We start from the raw sequence: 16,563 nt of genomic DNA, 5'->3' as shown, positions 1-16,563 counted from the left end.
CCATTCTCTCTCCTCCAGACCCTGGTAACCTCTAATCCACTTTCTGTTCCTATGAATTTGCCTACTGAGATCATTTATATAAGTGAAATCTTACGGTATTTTGTCTGACTTATTTCACTTAGCTTAATGTTTTCAAGGTTCATCCATGTTGTAGCATGAATCAAAACTTCATTCCTTTTTATGGTTGAATAATTTATATTGCATGTATATTTCATATTTTGTTTATTAACTCATCAGTTGATGGCCACGTGGGTTATTTCTACCTTCTGACTGTTGTGGATAATGCTGCTATGAACATTGGTGTACAGAGAATTGAGTCTCTGTTTTCAGTTCCCATGAGATATTTTTGACCTTGTCCCTCTGCCCCCAAAATTGAATTAGTTCCTTAATTGAGCCTTTACATCAAACTATCAGTTTTTGGGAATATGAGGGATAGGGGGGCAAGTAAAGACATCATGAGGACACAGTCCTCAAGTTGTAGAGTTGAGCATTCTACAGGACAAATGGCCCAATTCCTTAAACAAATAAATGGTATTAAAAGGGGGAGAAGATCAAGAGACTGTTTAAGGATGTAAGAGATTCAAGAAACATACAAACCAACGTGTGGGCCTTGTTTGGACCCTGCTCTAAGGAAATCAACTGTTAGAGGCCATTTTTTAGATAACTGACAAAATTTGAATGTGAATTCAGTGTTAGATGATGTTAGGAAACTGTTAATATTTAAGTGTGATAATGACATCGAGATTATATAAAAATAATATATTTAGAAATGAATGCTGAAGTGTTTACAGGTAAAATGGCATGTATCTTAGATTTAAATACACCAGGTATATGAAAAAAGTAAGACGGGATGGAAAAAAGATTGACAAAATATTGGTAATTATTGAAGCTGGATAATGGATATGTGGTAGTTATTTTACAATTATCTATTTTTGTATATATGTTTAAATTTTTCTGTAATAAGTTTTTTTTTTAAAAAAGCAGTTGTGATTTATAGAAATAAGAAAAATGGGGTAAATGTACCTGGACATACATATGTATCTATTATTCTAACAGATATCTAAGTAAAAGTATACAGAGCTTGATATTACTCATATGGTGGAGTAGTCATTTAATGAGTAAGCTCATGTTTTCCTTATAAAATAGAAATAGATTAGATTTTGAAGTGTATTTTTTTTTAGATAATTTTTGGGTTTTATTTTTTAAAGAAAACCCAAGAAAATAGCCTGCATAAAATATTTTACTCTTGGTGTAGCTTTCGTGATGATCAGTAGTCTTATGAAATTTGGGCATGTAACAGTATTATTGACAATTGTCTTATAAACTAGGCTATTGCCAATATCTTTTTAATGGTCCCTTGTTATTATTTTATGGTAGTACAACTAATCAGAAGCTCTGGGCTGTGGAACTTCAAAAGACTATCTCCAGAGACAACAAATATGTGCTGCTGGCTTCTGAGCAATTGGTGGGCGTCTGTCTCTTTGTTTTTATCAGACCACAGCATGCTCCCTTCATCAGGTCAGTGAACAGGGCACGCTCCTGAGGCTAATTCCTACTATTATGTAACAAGAATATTGTCTGGAGTGTTTGCTACATCAGAGAAACACTTATTCATAATTTATGTTTTGCATAAAGAGTCACTAATAGCTTCCCTGTACTATTGCACCCAAAGCACCATACAATGCATAGTTATATGATATATATTCCTAATTTCTTATGGACACAGAACTATTTAAATTTCAAGTCTTTGATTTAGAATTCTTTGTTTTAAAGGGATGTTGCAGTTGATACTGTAAAGACTGGAATGGGAGGTGCAACTGGAAATAAGGGAGCAGTTGCAATTCGAATGTTATTCCACACAACAAGCCTTTGCTTCGTCTGTAGCCACTTTGCTGCAGGGCAATCACAAGTTAAAGAAAGAAATGAAGATTTTGTAGAAATAGCTCGCAAATTGAGTTTTCCTATGGTAAGTAAGCTCTTGCTGTTTGTTCTTGAAGAGAAAGCTTTGAAGTATCTGTTCCTATACCTCAAATTCCATATTAGTATTTTTGAAAATTTGAGATCGTTCCTAGAAACATCAATAACAATCACCTAAATAAATATTTCACTTGTGAATACTATTGGGTTGAAGAAACAGGGCAATTGTTTTGAATTTAAAATTCCATCTCATTGCTTCCAGGGAAGGATGCTGTTTTCTCATGATTATGTGTTTTGGTGTGGCGATTTCAACTATCGAATCGATCTCCCTAATGAAGAAGTTAAAGAGCTCATAAGACAACAAAATTGGGATTCTCTTATAGCAGGAGATCAGCTTATCAATCAGAAAAATGCTGGACAGGTATATACATATTTAAGATATTTGCATTAAAGAAGTAGTACTTGTCATATCTTAGAGGACTTGGAATGGTGAAAATGCTCTTCTTTTCATAGTTCTTTTTATTTATTAATTTCTTGGGGGTACCTTTTTATTTAATAAACATATCTAAAGTTAAACCAATATAGAATTCTTGTCCTTTAAAAAAAAGAAAAAAAAAGAAAACTCAAAATAATCCCCGAGAAGAAAAATTGTCTCTATAAAATTTAATTTTTAATAGTATATACTTTTTGTTTAATTTTTTTTCAATAATACCTTTGAATCTTCATTTTAAAGGCTTTTTTAAAAAAAAAGATTTATTAATACGTTGTTTTTTATTCTCTTGTTTTTTATCTCAAATGCCTTTCTGAAATTTTTTAAACTTGGGGCCATAAAATTTTGAAGGAATTTATTTAAAAAAAAACTTTTTAAAAGTAGAGTGATTGGAGGCCCCTTTGCAATAGTCATCCTGAGGCCTGGATTCTAGCAGTTTAGATACCCCTTAACCTTTTTAGTCCTCAATTCCTATTTGAGAACGAGATGTCAGGCTAGATGATTTCCGAAATCCAATACAGCTCTAAATGTCTGCTATAGCTCAGAGGTAGAATATCCTTATATGTATTTTTGTAATTTTCTTGTATGAAGGTCAAATAAGTGGTATAAAAATGACCACATCTTAGATTATTTCTTCTTAAGCATAGCTGTATTCAGAAGGGGTCATCAGATATATATGAAATTCAGTGTGAGAGTTTCCCACACATAATAGACATTTAATATGAATGTCTGCTTGAATGAAAACAGAACTTTTCACTTTTGCCTGGTGGAATAACTTACTCTGTGTATATGTTTATTTTAGATTTTTAGAGGATTTTTAGAAGGAAAAATGACTTTTGCTCCTACATATAAATATGATTTGTTTTCTGATGATTATGACACCAGTGAAAAGTGCCGCACCCCTGCGTGGACAGATCGTGTCCTCTGGAGAAGAAGGAAATGGCCTTTTGATAGATCAGGTTGGAAAATGGACTTCTTCATTTAAATGAATTAATGCAAATTTTATGAGGAAGAAGAGAATGATATAAAAAATAGGAAGGGCAAAACTATTTTCTTTCAACAAAGTTTATCCAGTTTGTACAAAATTTAAATATAGTACAAATTTGTTTAAATATTTTCAGATCTGATTATAATAATTTGATTTAATTTTCAAGTCTATTTTCTTTTCAGTGATATAATTTCATGTAAACCAAAGTAAGGAAACTTTTGTGAAGTTTTCAATTGAGTACAAATTAAACTTTTAACTTGAATAACTGAAGTGGGTTGCAGGTGTTTTGAACTTCCATTTGTCTAATGAATTATTTATGAGACACCATTTGATCAATTTAGGCAGTTTCAAAAGTAAAGCCGTATTTTTAAATTTTTAGTAAGTAAAGCATAAAATAACTTTAACAAAAACACCTTTCTATTTTAAATGTGTGTAGGCTTCCTGCCTATTAACAAATTTATCTGTTGTCCAGTCTCAAGACAGTTGATGCTAAGAAAAAGGAGAAAAGCTCCTTGCTCCTCGTGATATATTGTGTTCATATGGCGTCTCCCCTATTCCTTTTTATTCTGACTGCAGCTGAAGATTTAGATCTTCTAAATGCTAGTTTTCAAGATGAAAGCAAAATCCTCTACACCTGGACTCCTGGCACTTTGCTCCATTATGGAAGAGCCGAGCTGAAGACTTCTGATCATAGGTTTAAACAGTCTCAGTATTACTAATGGTGTTTGGAATTTGTTTTAAATGTATCCTTTCTTAAATATTTCTAATATATCTATCATCCTTTATGCCTTAAGGCCTGTCATTGCCATGATTGATATAGATATATTTGAAGTTGAAGCTGAAGAAAGGCAAAATATTTATAAAGAAGTAATTGCAGTACAGGGCCCACCAGATGGTACAGTATTGGTCTCAATCAGAAGTTCTTTACCAGAAAATAATTTTTTCGATGATGGTCTGATTGATGAGCTTCTCCAGCAGTTTGCAAATTTTGGGGAAGTTATACTCATAAGGTGAGTATTATCCAAAATTAACTCATGATTCATAAGTTTCAATGTTAGTAATAACCTTGTTTGTTTGAATATTTCATGAGTATTTATATTTTCAAACTAAAGAAAAATCGCATTACAGGTAGGTTATTCAAAGAAATCAAAGGTTTTGAAACTGAATTCTCTACCTAGAAAGTTTAAATAGTGAAGCTTTATATGAACAATGAAAGACAAAAGTATGTACAAGTTTAGATATGATCTCTTTAGTTTCCTATATTATAAAACACATAATTAAGCCATATAACAAAATGAAGCTGTAATAGCCATTGTATTTTTTATAGGAAAGATAGACTAAATTGGAGTGACTTTTTTCCCCTAAGTCCAGGAAATTTTCAGTTTTAAGTAATTTTAAGTATGTTTAATTTCCAACCAAGGGAGAAGCAGCACTGCCAGCTGAATGGTCAGAAGTCATTCATTCTAGTCTTGGATTCCCTTGTTGACTTAACCATCTGCCTTTTGCAAAACAGGCACCTCTTTCCTTGTTTAAAAAGTGCTCTCTTCCAACATACAGCAATTTTGAGAGATTCAATGGCATGTGCATATTTGAAATCCATAGGGCAGAGGTACTATTAAATTCCTCTCTGGGCTGTTATTTGCTTATCTAGGTGCTTTGGAAGAGCAGACAAGAAATTGAAGATTTAATTCCTGCTTGTAGTCCAGTTAGAAAGATCGGCATACATATAATGGCTTCCCTCAATCCTAAACAGCATCGTCCACAGAAATAAAGTTTGGTTTCTGTCGAATGCTGTCTGAGAAATTTGGAGTTCTTTCAGAGAGTAAATTTGTAAATACAGGAAGAACTTGTATTTAGACTTACCTCAAATCTTTTGATAAAGATCTACCATAAAGCTTTGAAACAAAATAAAACAAAAATTTCCAAAGTATTAAGATTCCAGAAAGTACATAGTGAAAGCTCCAAGTTCAGAGGACAGAAAATTTTGCTAAGTATGGAAATGCCAGACTATCAGGATCTTTATTTGAATTGTGTGAGTGGGCAATAGAGTAGTAGTCAAGTGTCCCAGTGAACAAATGTAAAATATTGCACTGGGCTAGAAATAATCCAGATTGTACCCATGGGATGAATGACTGATAACAGGGAAACATCCTGTCTCTTTATAACCCAGACTGTAAAAAACTTGGTGTCAAATGGAGCCAGAAACGTTCCCCAGAAATATTTGCCACCATTAGGTAACAAAACAAGTCATTACCCTAACATCTTAAAACCTTGGGGTATCTCCACACCTGAAACATTCTCAGCCATCTGATTGTTATACTGGGAAGACTTTTTTTAGCAGACTGTTTTATTTATTTACATAGTATTTGAAAGAAATTTGAATGTTTTCAGGAGAGAGCACTTTGTCCTATGCCCCGCAGGCCCAACTGCTCTTCCTCTTGTTTTGTTTGGGTTTTTTTTTTTAACATATTTTATTATCTTCCAGGGCCCTGTAGATGCTTGTTAATTAGTAATCATTGAACTAGTTATGTCATAGGTATTAATTATATTTTTTGTTACTTGTTTTTCTTTTTCTTAAAGATTTGTGGAAGATAAAATGTGGGTTACATTTTTGGAAGGAAGCTCTGCCTTGAATGCTCTGTGCCTAAATGGTAAAGAGGTAATGTAGTATTTGTTGATCCTAAGCCATTCTGAAATTTAGTATGTGAAGATTATATTCTTATCAATAGGCAGCAAGATTATCTAAATGTTTTCATTTCATGTTGTTGATAGATCTTACAGTGTGCTTGAGGAAGTATGGTCTAAATAGTTATTAGTTAGAATAGTTTTCTGACTAGCCTAAGATTATTTTGATCCCACCCCAGAGATAATAACCACTGTAATGGAGTAAGAAAAAAATTGTTTTGTCATCTAATTTGATTTCTCTTATATGAAAGTTTGTTATATAAAAAGTTTTAAATGTTTAATCATAGATAGTTCATTTGTAGCATTGAATGGATTTCTATAAAATGAAGAAAATACTTTATTTCCAAAAGAATATTGGCAGAAGGTGCTCTTTTTCCAACTGGTTTTATTAATTTGGGCTGTGGTATCTTGGTGTCTCTTTTAAGCATAAGTAAAAGAATTCCCATAGATTACAAATCTCATTAAGACTGTTTAGAAATTTTTAATTAGTGGAGATAATCTCAAGCCTGTGATTCATAATATCATTGATAGGGAAAGTTTTACTTCTGTGAAGTGCTGCATTTATCATCTTTTTCTGAATGTTTTCAGATAAACCCTAAATTTCTAGGTATATGGTCACAATAAGAATAGGCTGAATTCCAGACCTATTAATAATTTCTCCGTCTTGGGTATATCATGAAAATTTCCCTAGGCTTACTTTTCTGTCCCATTATTTGAATTTGCCTGGAGAAAAAAATTTCCATGCTTGTGTTGCATTGGAAATAAGTTTTTTAGGTTTGTTTTTCTTAATTTCTCCTGAATGCATTGGTAGTATGCTCATAGAAAAAAAGTAAATCAGAAAATACACAGAAGCATAAAGAAAAAAATAAAGACCACCTGTAATTCTACCACTATGAATACCATCTCATAACCTTCATATATACTTATGCATATATTAATACAAATGGGATTATATATACACGCATATTAGTACAAACAAGGTATACATATACATGGACACATAAAATACCTATAAATGGGATCATATTATAGATGCTGCTTACTGGAACCTGTATCATGGACAAATATGTCATTTTAAATGACTGCATAAGATTTCATTAGGTGGATAAATATGTAAATTTATTTCACCAAACTCCTATTAATGGACATTTAGATTGGTTCCAGTTTTTAATTATTAAAACCAACATTCCAGGAAACCTTATAAATTGCATGCTTGTCCTGTTACTCTTTAGGGTGTAGTCCTAAATTAAATTTTATGTCAAAGAATATAGGCATATTAAATTTTGATACTTGTAACCAAATTTTCCTTTAGAAAAGCTATATCAAATTATCCTATGCATGGGATTGCCTAACATCTAACATTGTAGCTTACATTGAATATTAGATGCTTTTTAACTTTGACACCCTGGAAGGCTAGAAGTAGTATGTCATTTCTGTTGTAAGATTTATTTGCTATGATTTAAGTGTATTTTGTATTGAGTGGTCATTTGTACTACTTTCATGACTAAACTGGTTTATGTCTTTAGCCCATTTTTCCATTGGGATATGAAGCCCCTTGTGTGTTATAGAGGTTAATCCTTGTCATATATTCTGCAGATATCTTTCTCAGTTTGTCATGTAACTTTGCTGTGTCTTAACTATATGGAAATGTTTTTTTTTTATTTAATTCTACCTCTAGTCTCATACTAAAACCCCTTCCTCATCCCAAGATAATATAAACATTGAAGATCAGCTCTCAGTTTGGGTTCTTTGTAAGCTTTTCCTCCCCTTCTGAGTATTTCTTTTGTCTTTCCTTGATAATTCAATTTTCCATGTTTCTTTTTTTCCCCTTCTTTTCAGCTCTATCCCTCACCCTTAAATCTAGTCATCTGTGTTACTGTCTTAGAAAGGCACCCATCATTAACTACTCTAAAAGATTTTCAAAACTATTACAGTTATGTTTGTGGGAAATTTTTAATAATCTTTAATTATCCTTTGAAAGTTAGATGCTTCCAAACCGCTAGCCTGTTGCCTTTGTTAGTGCCCTAATTTCAACCCCACATCTCCCAGGCTGCATGTAGATCCAAAAGTATATAACCTGAGCAGAGCAAATCTAAAGACCATTCTCTGCTATCATCAAAATGTCTTCCCTTTCATTTGCTTCTTATCTCTCCCAAGAGAATATTTCTAAGGTATTGTTTCCTAAATGGCCTTAGAGTGCTAGATGCTTAAGAATGCTTATTAGTTTCATTGGTGAATATGTGAACATTATTGACTTTAAAAGGTAACTTTTTAAAACGTATTGGTTGTTTTAGATTATAATTTCATCTAAGAGTCATTCATTTATAGGAAAGCCAGAATGACAACTTCACAGGCACCACTCATTCTGGTTTCAGAATGATTAACATGAATGACTTTTGCTGAAGATTTAAAGTGATCTTAAGTTTTCTTAAATTTCTTCCACTGCTTAAAATGCTGGAATTACTTTAACAGTATAGCATTTCAGAACCATTAAGCCAAGTTAGGAAGGTCCAGATGAACAAGAAATGTCTTTGAAAGATTTTCTATAGTCTCATCTTTAGTTATTTCATGTAGGAACAGTTATTTATCTGAGGATCAAAATTCAAAGAAATATAAAATTATGTAGCACACTTGTCAATGAATTTCTGCCTGGCCAGGAAAGGACACTAGCTGCAGCAAAGGAAACTTGAAACTGTGGCAGTCTAGTGAAGACCTTTAACACAGGCTTTAAAGGGGGGAATTGGGAAAAGTGCTTAAAGTAGCTAAAAAAATACAGTATGTGTGAAAGAATTATGTCGAACTGAATCTAGCTAAATTAGCTGTCTGTACCATTTCATGGTACAAGTACAAGCCACTTTATTCCAAAAAAGTTCCTTTTCATGTCATTAAATTTCAATTTCATATCTTTTCTTACCTAGTTATTGGGTCGAGCTATTACCATTACTTTAAAAAGTCCAGACTGGATCAAAACTTTGGAAGAAGAAATGAGTTTAGAGAAAATTAGTGTTCCGTTGCCATCATCAACAAGCTCTACCCTGCTGGGTGAAGATGCAGAGGTCTCAGCAGATTTCGACATGGAAGGTTAGTTTGTTGAACACATTTATAGCTGTAGTTCTAGATAAGTTTCCTTCTCATCAATAAAATCTTAGTATCCAAGTTCATCCTTTTCCTCCTTCCTGGAATACACATAGCAGTATTAATTTTGTTTTATTTTACATTGTATTACTTCTATTTTGCTTCTACCTAGATTTTAAATATATATGCTATTCTGCCACTCATATGTTAAGACATTTATAAATGTTTAATTTATATTCTTATGTAATAAACACAAATTGGGATTATTGGTGTGTGGTTTGATCCCACTAGTTGCAATAAGGTAAAAAAAAAAAAAAGTTCAGAAAGGGTTTTCTAAAAGCAAAAATGAGTTTAAAGTATTTTCTAGAAGAAAGTATGTTTAAAAGTAATTTAAAAGAATTCACTAGGAACTAGACCTACCCATAATAAATGTAACCATTTCAAGTTTAGTTTGGGGATAGGGTATCTGGATATAATAATTTCCTTAAACATGGTTAAGAAATGCATTTGCTTTCTCATAGTACTTACTATGATATTCTTCTGTATTTTTCATTGAAATGCATGTCTTATTTTATAAAAGAAAATACATCATATTGTGATACCCTGTATATCTGGTTGTTGCATTTAAGAATTACTCACCTTACAAGAGTATCTCTAGTTTTCACAGTTCTCCATTTCATTTACTTGGTTCACACATACTGATGTGGTACATTTTATTTTATTTATTATTTTTTTTAATAATTCCCACTTTTTTTTTATTTGTTTCTCTCCCCTTCCCCCCTCCCCCCACCCCGCACCCCAGTTGTCTGTTCTCTGTGTCCATTCGCTGCTTGTTCTTCTTTTGTCCGCTTCTGTTGTTGTCAGCGGCACGGGAATCTGTGTTTCTTTTTGTTGTGTCATCTTGCTGTGTCAGCTCTCCGTGTGTGCGGCACCATTCTTGGGCAGGCTGAACTTTCTTTCATTCTGGGCGGCTCTCCTTACAGGGCACACTCTTTGCGAGTGGGGCTCCCCTACGTGGGGACACCCCTGCGCGGCACGGCACTCCTTGCGCGCATCAGTGCTGCGCATGGGCCAGCTCCACACGTGTCAAGGAGGCCCGGGGTTTGAACCGCGGACCTCCCATGTGGTAGACGGACGCTACCAGTGCTAACCACTGGGCCAAGTCCGTTTCCCATCATCATCTCCTTTTTAGTTGTACTGGATGAGTCCAATGAATTATATAGTAGGTATTGCAACTCTGCTGAAATTCAGAGCTCAACCAGCATATGAACAGACTGAAGATTTAAATCTCTGGGACATATATTTAACAAGTATAGTGCTAAGTATAGGTTCATATAAAAGAGGCAGAAGAGCTATATGTAAGGAAATTATAAATGAGTCTAACTCTGTTACATTGGGGAGCATATATTCCAAAGTAAGGCCCATTGACAGAGTGCCGAATTCCTGAGATTGTGTCTGGATGTCTCTAGAGTCCTCAAGAGTCCTGCTGTTTGAGGGAGGGCCATTGTTTTTAGGTTGGAGAGTGTTGAAAATGCTTAATGCTGATGGAAAAGAACTAGTAGAGGGGAAAGGACTGACAGTCGGGGTGGAGGTCAGGGAAAAATGATTGATAGAGCAAGTCATGGAGAAATGGAGTGAGTAGGACCCTGTTCATCTGCTTCATCCTGTGATCAGACTCTGGCTGTAAGCAAGTTGTTAAGGGGGATTCTCATCTAATGACTTCTCTTCTGTGAAGTTTGAGAATTGAAATTATCTGCTGAAATGGGGTGGTTTCAGGAGAGTTGAGAAGTTTTGTGATAAGGTTTCTGTTGGGGGAGGGGGTCTCTGGCCAGGGAAATGTGGAATTGCCAGGTAGCTCTAAGAGACAGGTGAGGCTGAAAATCACAAATTTATTTTCTTTTATTTTTTTTTATTTCTCTCCCCTTTTCCCCCTCAGTTGTCTGCTCTCTGTGTCCATTTGCTGTGTGTTCTTCTGTGCCCGCCTCTGTTCCTGTCAGCGGCACCCAGAATCCGTGTCTCTTTTTGTTGCGTCATCTTGTTGTGTCAGCTCTCCGTGTGGGCGGCACCATTCCTGGGCAGGCTGCACTTTCTTTCATGCTGGACGGCTCTCCTTACGGGGCACACTCCTTGCGCGTGGGGCTCCCCTACGCAGGGGCCACCCCTGAGTGGCATGGCACTCCTTGCGCACATCAGCACTGCACATGGGCCAGCTCATCCAAACATCAGGTCAGGAAGCCCTGGGTTTGAACCTTGGACCTCCCACGTGGTAGGCGGACGCCCTATCTGTTGGGCCAAATCCACTTCCCAGAAAATCACAAGTTTAATATGCCAACCATCATCACGATTGTGTGGCTTTCTTCAGCTACAGCACTCAGTAGCCCCATGTGCATTTGTGGAGAGATGCATTTGTGGGATTGATCCAGAGTTGGGGTTTTGTCAGGCAGGTACAACGAAAGAATAGTGACGCAGTGGAGTGGATGAGGTGAAGAACATAGTATCTAAAGATAGATATGGGAGAAAGCAAAACCAGATGGCTAAAAGTAGAGGGAACACCCTGCCTCCCCCCCCAAAAAAAAGATTAGAGGGAACAAAGGCCTGGATCCTGATGCCATCAAAAGAAGGGTAACTGAGGATAGAGCTGAAAGGGTGGCAGGTGGTGGTCAGAACGAGGTGTTCTTTATTTCAGAGGTAGTGCAGTTCTGAGAAATGGCATTGTTTGGTGTGGGTTTGCTTGGACTGGCAGTGAATATCAGGGAGGGCAAGACTGAGTCATTTAGATGTTGAAGGGGTTGTCCATGTGGACTTTGCTGTCACACAGAAAGAGGACATATCTTGCTCACTACTTAGTCCTCGATGAATGGGGTCAAGTCCTGGGGGGATAGAGATTGGAGATTTCTGTAGCAAGTGGGATGGAGGCTGTTACATAAATTCCTGACGTCATAAACCCCAGGAAAGAGGCCTTTTTCTTCAGAGTTGGAAGGTCAGTTTTCTGGAATTGCATTTAGGTTTCCAGGTGCACCCCTAGCCCCACTTTCCAATCCTGAGCTACATGGGGTTGAGGAGACCTCAGGGAAGAACCAGTGTTCCAGGGTTAAGTTAACGCAAAGGAGGTATATGTTGTACGAGAGCCAGAGGGGGAGGAATGGCGAGGAGAATCTCAGGGAATGGTTTATGGCTGACTGAGAGCTTGTTTACGTATAAGGACAGGACCCGGGTTGGCAGGTTGGGAGAATGGTAGAGAGTTCCACAGAGCACAGTAGAAACGTTTGGGAGGGAGAGCAGCACCAAGATAGCTGTTCAGTAGAATACCGAGAGCCCACTTGGTCCTGGCTCCAAGCAGTTTGTCCTCCCCAGCACCTGTTGCTGTGAGATAATAGAATATCTTTCTTTGAGTATTACAGGGGGCTTGTACTAATCTGGTTTCATATGTAAAATTTTGTTTATTCATGCCTCCATGCTTATTCCATGCATGTTGCAGTGAAAGAATTCTAACATGTTTCTTTTGTATATTTAATCCTTTAAAACCTGGATTGGGGGGGAAGCTCTGAGAAAGTTAAAAGACTGGTGTCTTTGATAACCTTGCTCTTCTTAGGTGATGTCGATGACTATAGTGCTGAAGTAGAGGAAATTCTTCCCCAGCATCTCCAGCCATCTTCAAGTTCTGGCCTTAGCACTTCCCCAAGCTCTTCACCCCGGACCAGTCCCTGCCAGTCTCCTACCATAACTGAGGGGCCTGTGCCTTCCCTTCCTGTAAGGCCAAGTCGAGCACCATCAAGAATGCCTGGGCCTCCAAGTGCACAAAGTATGTTATTTTAAAGTTTTGTATGACCTTTTCTTGGTCAGTGTGTTTACTTTTCAGTGGACAAAGCTCTGATGCCTCAGGACCCACTTGGGGCACCATTCTTGTCTACCCGTGCAGTCTGGTGGCTGTCATATATGCTGTCTTGTGTGCATCCGAAGGAGGAGAATTTGTAGATGACAGGCCTCTACTGGAAAAGAAGCTCAGCATCACTGTCACTAAATGAGAATTTTTTGGAATCCCTTTTCTATGTGGTCAGATTTATCCATTTCTCAAAATTGACATTTTCTGTAATTACAGTAAGAAACTCTATCATAAAGCCCATCTATTTGGGTGGACCTATATATGTATATTGCCTCTTTTACACTATGAAATGAACTATGTGGGCTTAACTGTGTATCTATACATTACCTATAGTACAGTTTGAAGCAAGGAGAGAAAAAAAGTTTTTAAAATTGAAATGTTATAGTTATTATTCCTCTGAAGTTGGAATATTTGTCTCTGGCAGTTGTTACATTAAATTATTAAGTCATCATTTCATGTTAATCAACATTTTGAGAAAATATCCCCCATCCTTTTCTACTCTTGGAGTACTAGCTTCATTAAATAAAGTCAAGGTAAGCTAAGGTAGAGAGAAAAGAAGAAATTTCCCTTTTCTTTTTCTTCTCTCTACTGACCTGCAGATTGCAGACACCACTTAGTGCCATCTCAATAGCACCTAGGACCTGGTTCTAAGAAGTCACATAGAGCTAGCATTCATTCTTACGTGGTACCAAGGGGTAATTTAATGGTAGAATTGCTTCTTATAAATGTGTAACGTTTCTTTTCATTGTATGTACTAATTTAGAAAATTGGCATAATGGAAAATGTATCACATATGTACACATATAGGCACATACATATGTATAGGCACATACGGATGAAGCACCATATTTCAGCCGACACCCCCTGAAGCAGATCTTCCCTAAAAATGTAATGTTTTAGGTTCTACTGTTGACATTCAGTCAGCCGCACCACTGCAGCAGAAAGACTCTTCTCAGACCCTCGAGCCCAAGCGGCCTCCTCCTCCCCGCCCGATTGCTCCTCCAGCACGTCCAGCTCCCCCCCAGAGACCACCTCCGCCTTCAGGTAACAAACCATTCTATTTCCTTTTCTGCTAGAATTAAAATTCTCCTCCCCCCCTTCAAAATGTTTGACATGTTTTCAAATCTCCCTAGATGTTACTGTCTTTCTATCACTGTTGCCACTTCAGCTTTTCTCTAAAGAACATGGTAGGCATGGCAGAGGAGTGAAAAGAGTGCTTGCCAACTCAATTTCTCTACCTTGGTTTCTTAGCTGCCTTCTTACAAGTCTAGAAGAGATATTTGGTTTTATTTTTACTAATTTGATGTAATTGGGTATGTGAAATGTTTTTAGGTAAAACTAGGTTTATGTATTTCAAATTTTCCATTTCTGGCTTTTGTAAGCATAAAAATCATTAATTTACTAATGCCTATAAAATTTATAATTAGAACTGAAGAGCATACATATACTTTATTTATGAAGTATAATTTATACTTATATAAAGTAACTATAGTAATATATAGCTTAAATATTCTCTTTAAACAAGTGCAATTGTAACTTAAATTTTTAGAAGTATATGCATTAAATAATCCTTTTTTATAGTACCTTGATATTAATATATTATTTCTACCTGATATATGAAGTCAGTACTATAGTAAATTTTTGACATTTCAGTTATTTATTTGTCATTTCCTTTCTGCTGCACACTTTCTTATGAACTATAAGGGGCTAGGAGTCCTGCACCTGCTAGAAAAGAATTTGGAGGTAACCATTTACATTTGTTATAATGTGTGGATCCTGGTTCATTAATGTTTGTAGTTTGAGCCCTATAACTAAAGACATTTTAAGTTAGTTTGATAGAAATCAGAAGGGATGACATTTATACTCCAGTATAATGCTCCCAATTTCTATAATCATTCTGTCAAGTAAGAGGTTAGAGTTGAGTTTTAATAGTAAAGAGGACTAGTTGGTGAGGGCTTCTGTTTCCCAGGTAGACATAGTTGAACTACTTATTACTCATTAAAGTCTGATATACTTTTTCTTGATAGTCATTTTGGTTACACAGATTTAACTCCCAAAAGCCATATTAATTTTAAAAGGGATTCAGGTATAGTAAATACAGAACATTTCCCAAGTATTTGCTTAATAAGACTCCTAGTAAATTCCTTTTCTGTAGTTTGTGGATCAGCAAGGTTTCTTAGAAATGCAATTTAAAGTTATAATTATCTGAAATACATCTTTCATTTTATGTGGCTTCATCATAACTTATCTTAAAACTCCAGCTTTTTTTTTTTTTTTAATTTTAAGAACTCTCTGATCTTTGTCTTTTTTCAGAGGAAAGTTTATATTAACAAATGGATCACTTTTTGCTTAAAAGTTAGTTTGGGCTTACATGAAAACTTATCACAAAACTCAGTTGGAGATATACAATAGGACAAGTTTATTTAGTGTTCTTCTTAAGAAAGGATGAGGCCAGTTGTCACAGTTCAGCAGAAGAGCTTTTGAAAATCCATTTTTAATATTACTAAGGCCCACCATGTATGTGTAGTTGATCTGTGTCTCCGCTAGCTGCCTAATGACGTTTGTTGACCAATCCTGGTGATATTCTAGATTGATTTTGCTTATGTGTAGATTTTACTGACTTTTTATATTGGCAATAACCAAATTCTTTCAGCATTACAACTTCTACAAATACTACAAATTCTTTCAGCATTACAACTTCTACAAATACTGCTAGCTAATAATTTTTCCATTGACTTACAGAAAACATTAATTTTTCCTGTTCCAAAATCCCATTTATTTATATTTTCATGATAAATTCTTTTTATCTTTTGCTTTTATTAAGAAAACAGTCTGTTGAAAATAAATTTAAAAATGAATTTATGAAAAAAAAGCATTTGTAAAAACATTAGCAACTCACAGACTTACTTAGGAATCTGATTGAATTTTAAAATTGCTTCTCTTCATAATTTTTGCAGTCACTGTTTGCAAAATCTTTTATTTTACCCTATAAACCAATAGCTCCTTTAAGGCAATAAGCTTAGGGGAAAGTCATTATGGTACTTACAGAGTTGGGTTTTTTTTGGTTTTTTTAATGAACCATAAACTAACTTTTGCTGTGTTTACATAATATAGCCTCTTAGAAATTTGAAATGAAATTGAAACTTCATTCATAATTTTTCCCCCATCTTTGGACTGTCAAAGTTGGACCCTTCTTTAGTTTTCTAACTCTTTATGTAAGGATTGATATGATGATAAGGCAGAAGACTTTCATAGGACATATTTTGTTAATTCCCTACTGCTAGCAATCCCAGATTTAAAAAAATAAAACTGTCATGCCATTTCTACTCTGCTGTTTGAGAAAAGAGAGGACTTAGGATAGTACTAGACATCTAAGTTTCATTGGTTTGTAGTGATACCTTTGACGAAATTTAAAACAGTAAAAGAACTTTTTTTTGCAAAAGTGCGTTTAATGTAGAAATTGTTTTGCGTGCCTGCCTTTCATTCTGTGCTGTGGGCCCTGAACAATATACAGCTTCTGTTCTT

The 16,563-nt window shown here is 35.5% G+C and overlaps 1 protein-coding gene across 32 annotated transcripts in view; it reads left to right on the top strand.

The window, feature by feature from the left end:
- The window catches only part of SYNJ1 (synaptojanin 1), a 103,611-nt gene that overhangs the window by 72,886 nt on the left and 14,162 nt on the right, over positions 1 to 16,563 (top strand). For 20 of the 32 annotated variants that reach the window (XM_058296172.2, XM_058296167.2, XM_071214929.1 and 17 more), the window contains 11 exons: positions 1,378 to 1,518; positions 1,774 to 1,966; positions 2,180 to 2,338; positions 3,210 to 3,366; positions 3,972 to 4,089; positions 4,190 to 4,405; positions 5,976 to 6,054; positions 8,999 to 9,161; positions 12,748 to 12,957; positions 13,939 to 14,082; positions 14,743 to 14,781. In XM_058296172.2, the coding sequence (XP_058152155.1) occupies positions 1,378 to 1,518; positions 1,774 to 1,966; positions 2,180 to 2,338; positions 3,210 to 3,366; positions 3,972 to 4,089; positions 4,190 to 4,405; positions 5,976 to 6,054; positions 8,999 to 9,161; positions 12,748 to 12,957; positions 13,939 to 14,082; positions 14,743 to 14,781 (1,619 nt within the window). The remainder of the gene's footprint in view (positions 1 to 1,377; positions 1,519 to 1,773; positions 1,967 to 2,179; positions 2,339 to 3,209; positions 3,367 to 3,971; positions 4,090 to 4,189; positions 4,406 to 5,975; positions 6,055 to 8,998; positions 9,162 to 12,747; positions 12,958 to 13,938; positions 14,083 to 14,742; positions 14,782 to 16,563) is intronic. The other 12 variants (XM_058296169.2, XM_071214936.1, XM_071214930.1 and 9 more) reach the window with 1 other exon arrangement.

Source organism: Dasypus novemcinctus, chromosome 4 (assembly GCF_030445035.2).
Source record: "Dasypus novemcinctus isolate mDasNov1 chromosome 4, mDasNov1.1.hap2, whole genome shotgun sequence".
NCBI lineage: Eukaryota > Metazoa > Chordata > Mammalia > Cingulata > Dasypodidae > Dasypus > Dasypus novemcinctus.
This window is presented reverse-complemented; position numbering and strand designations above follow the sequence as displayed.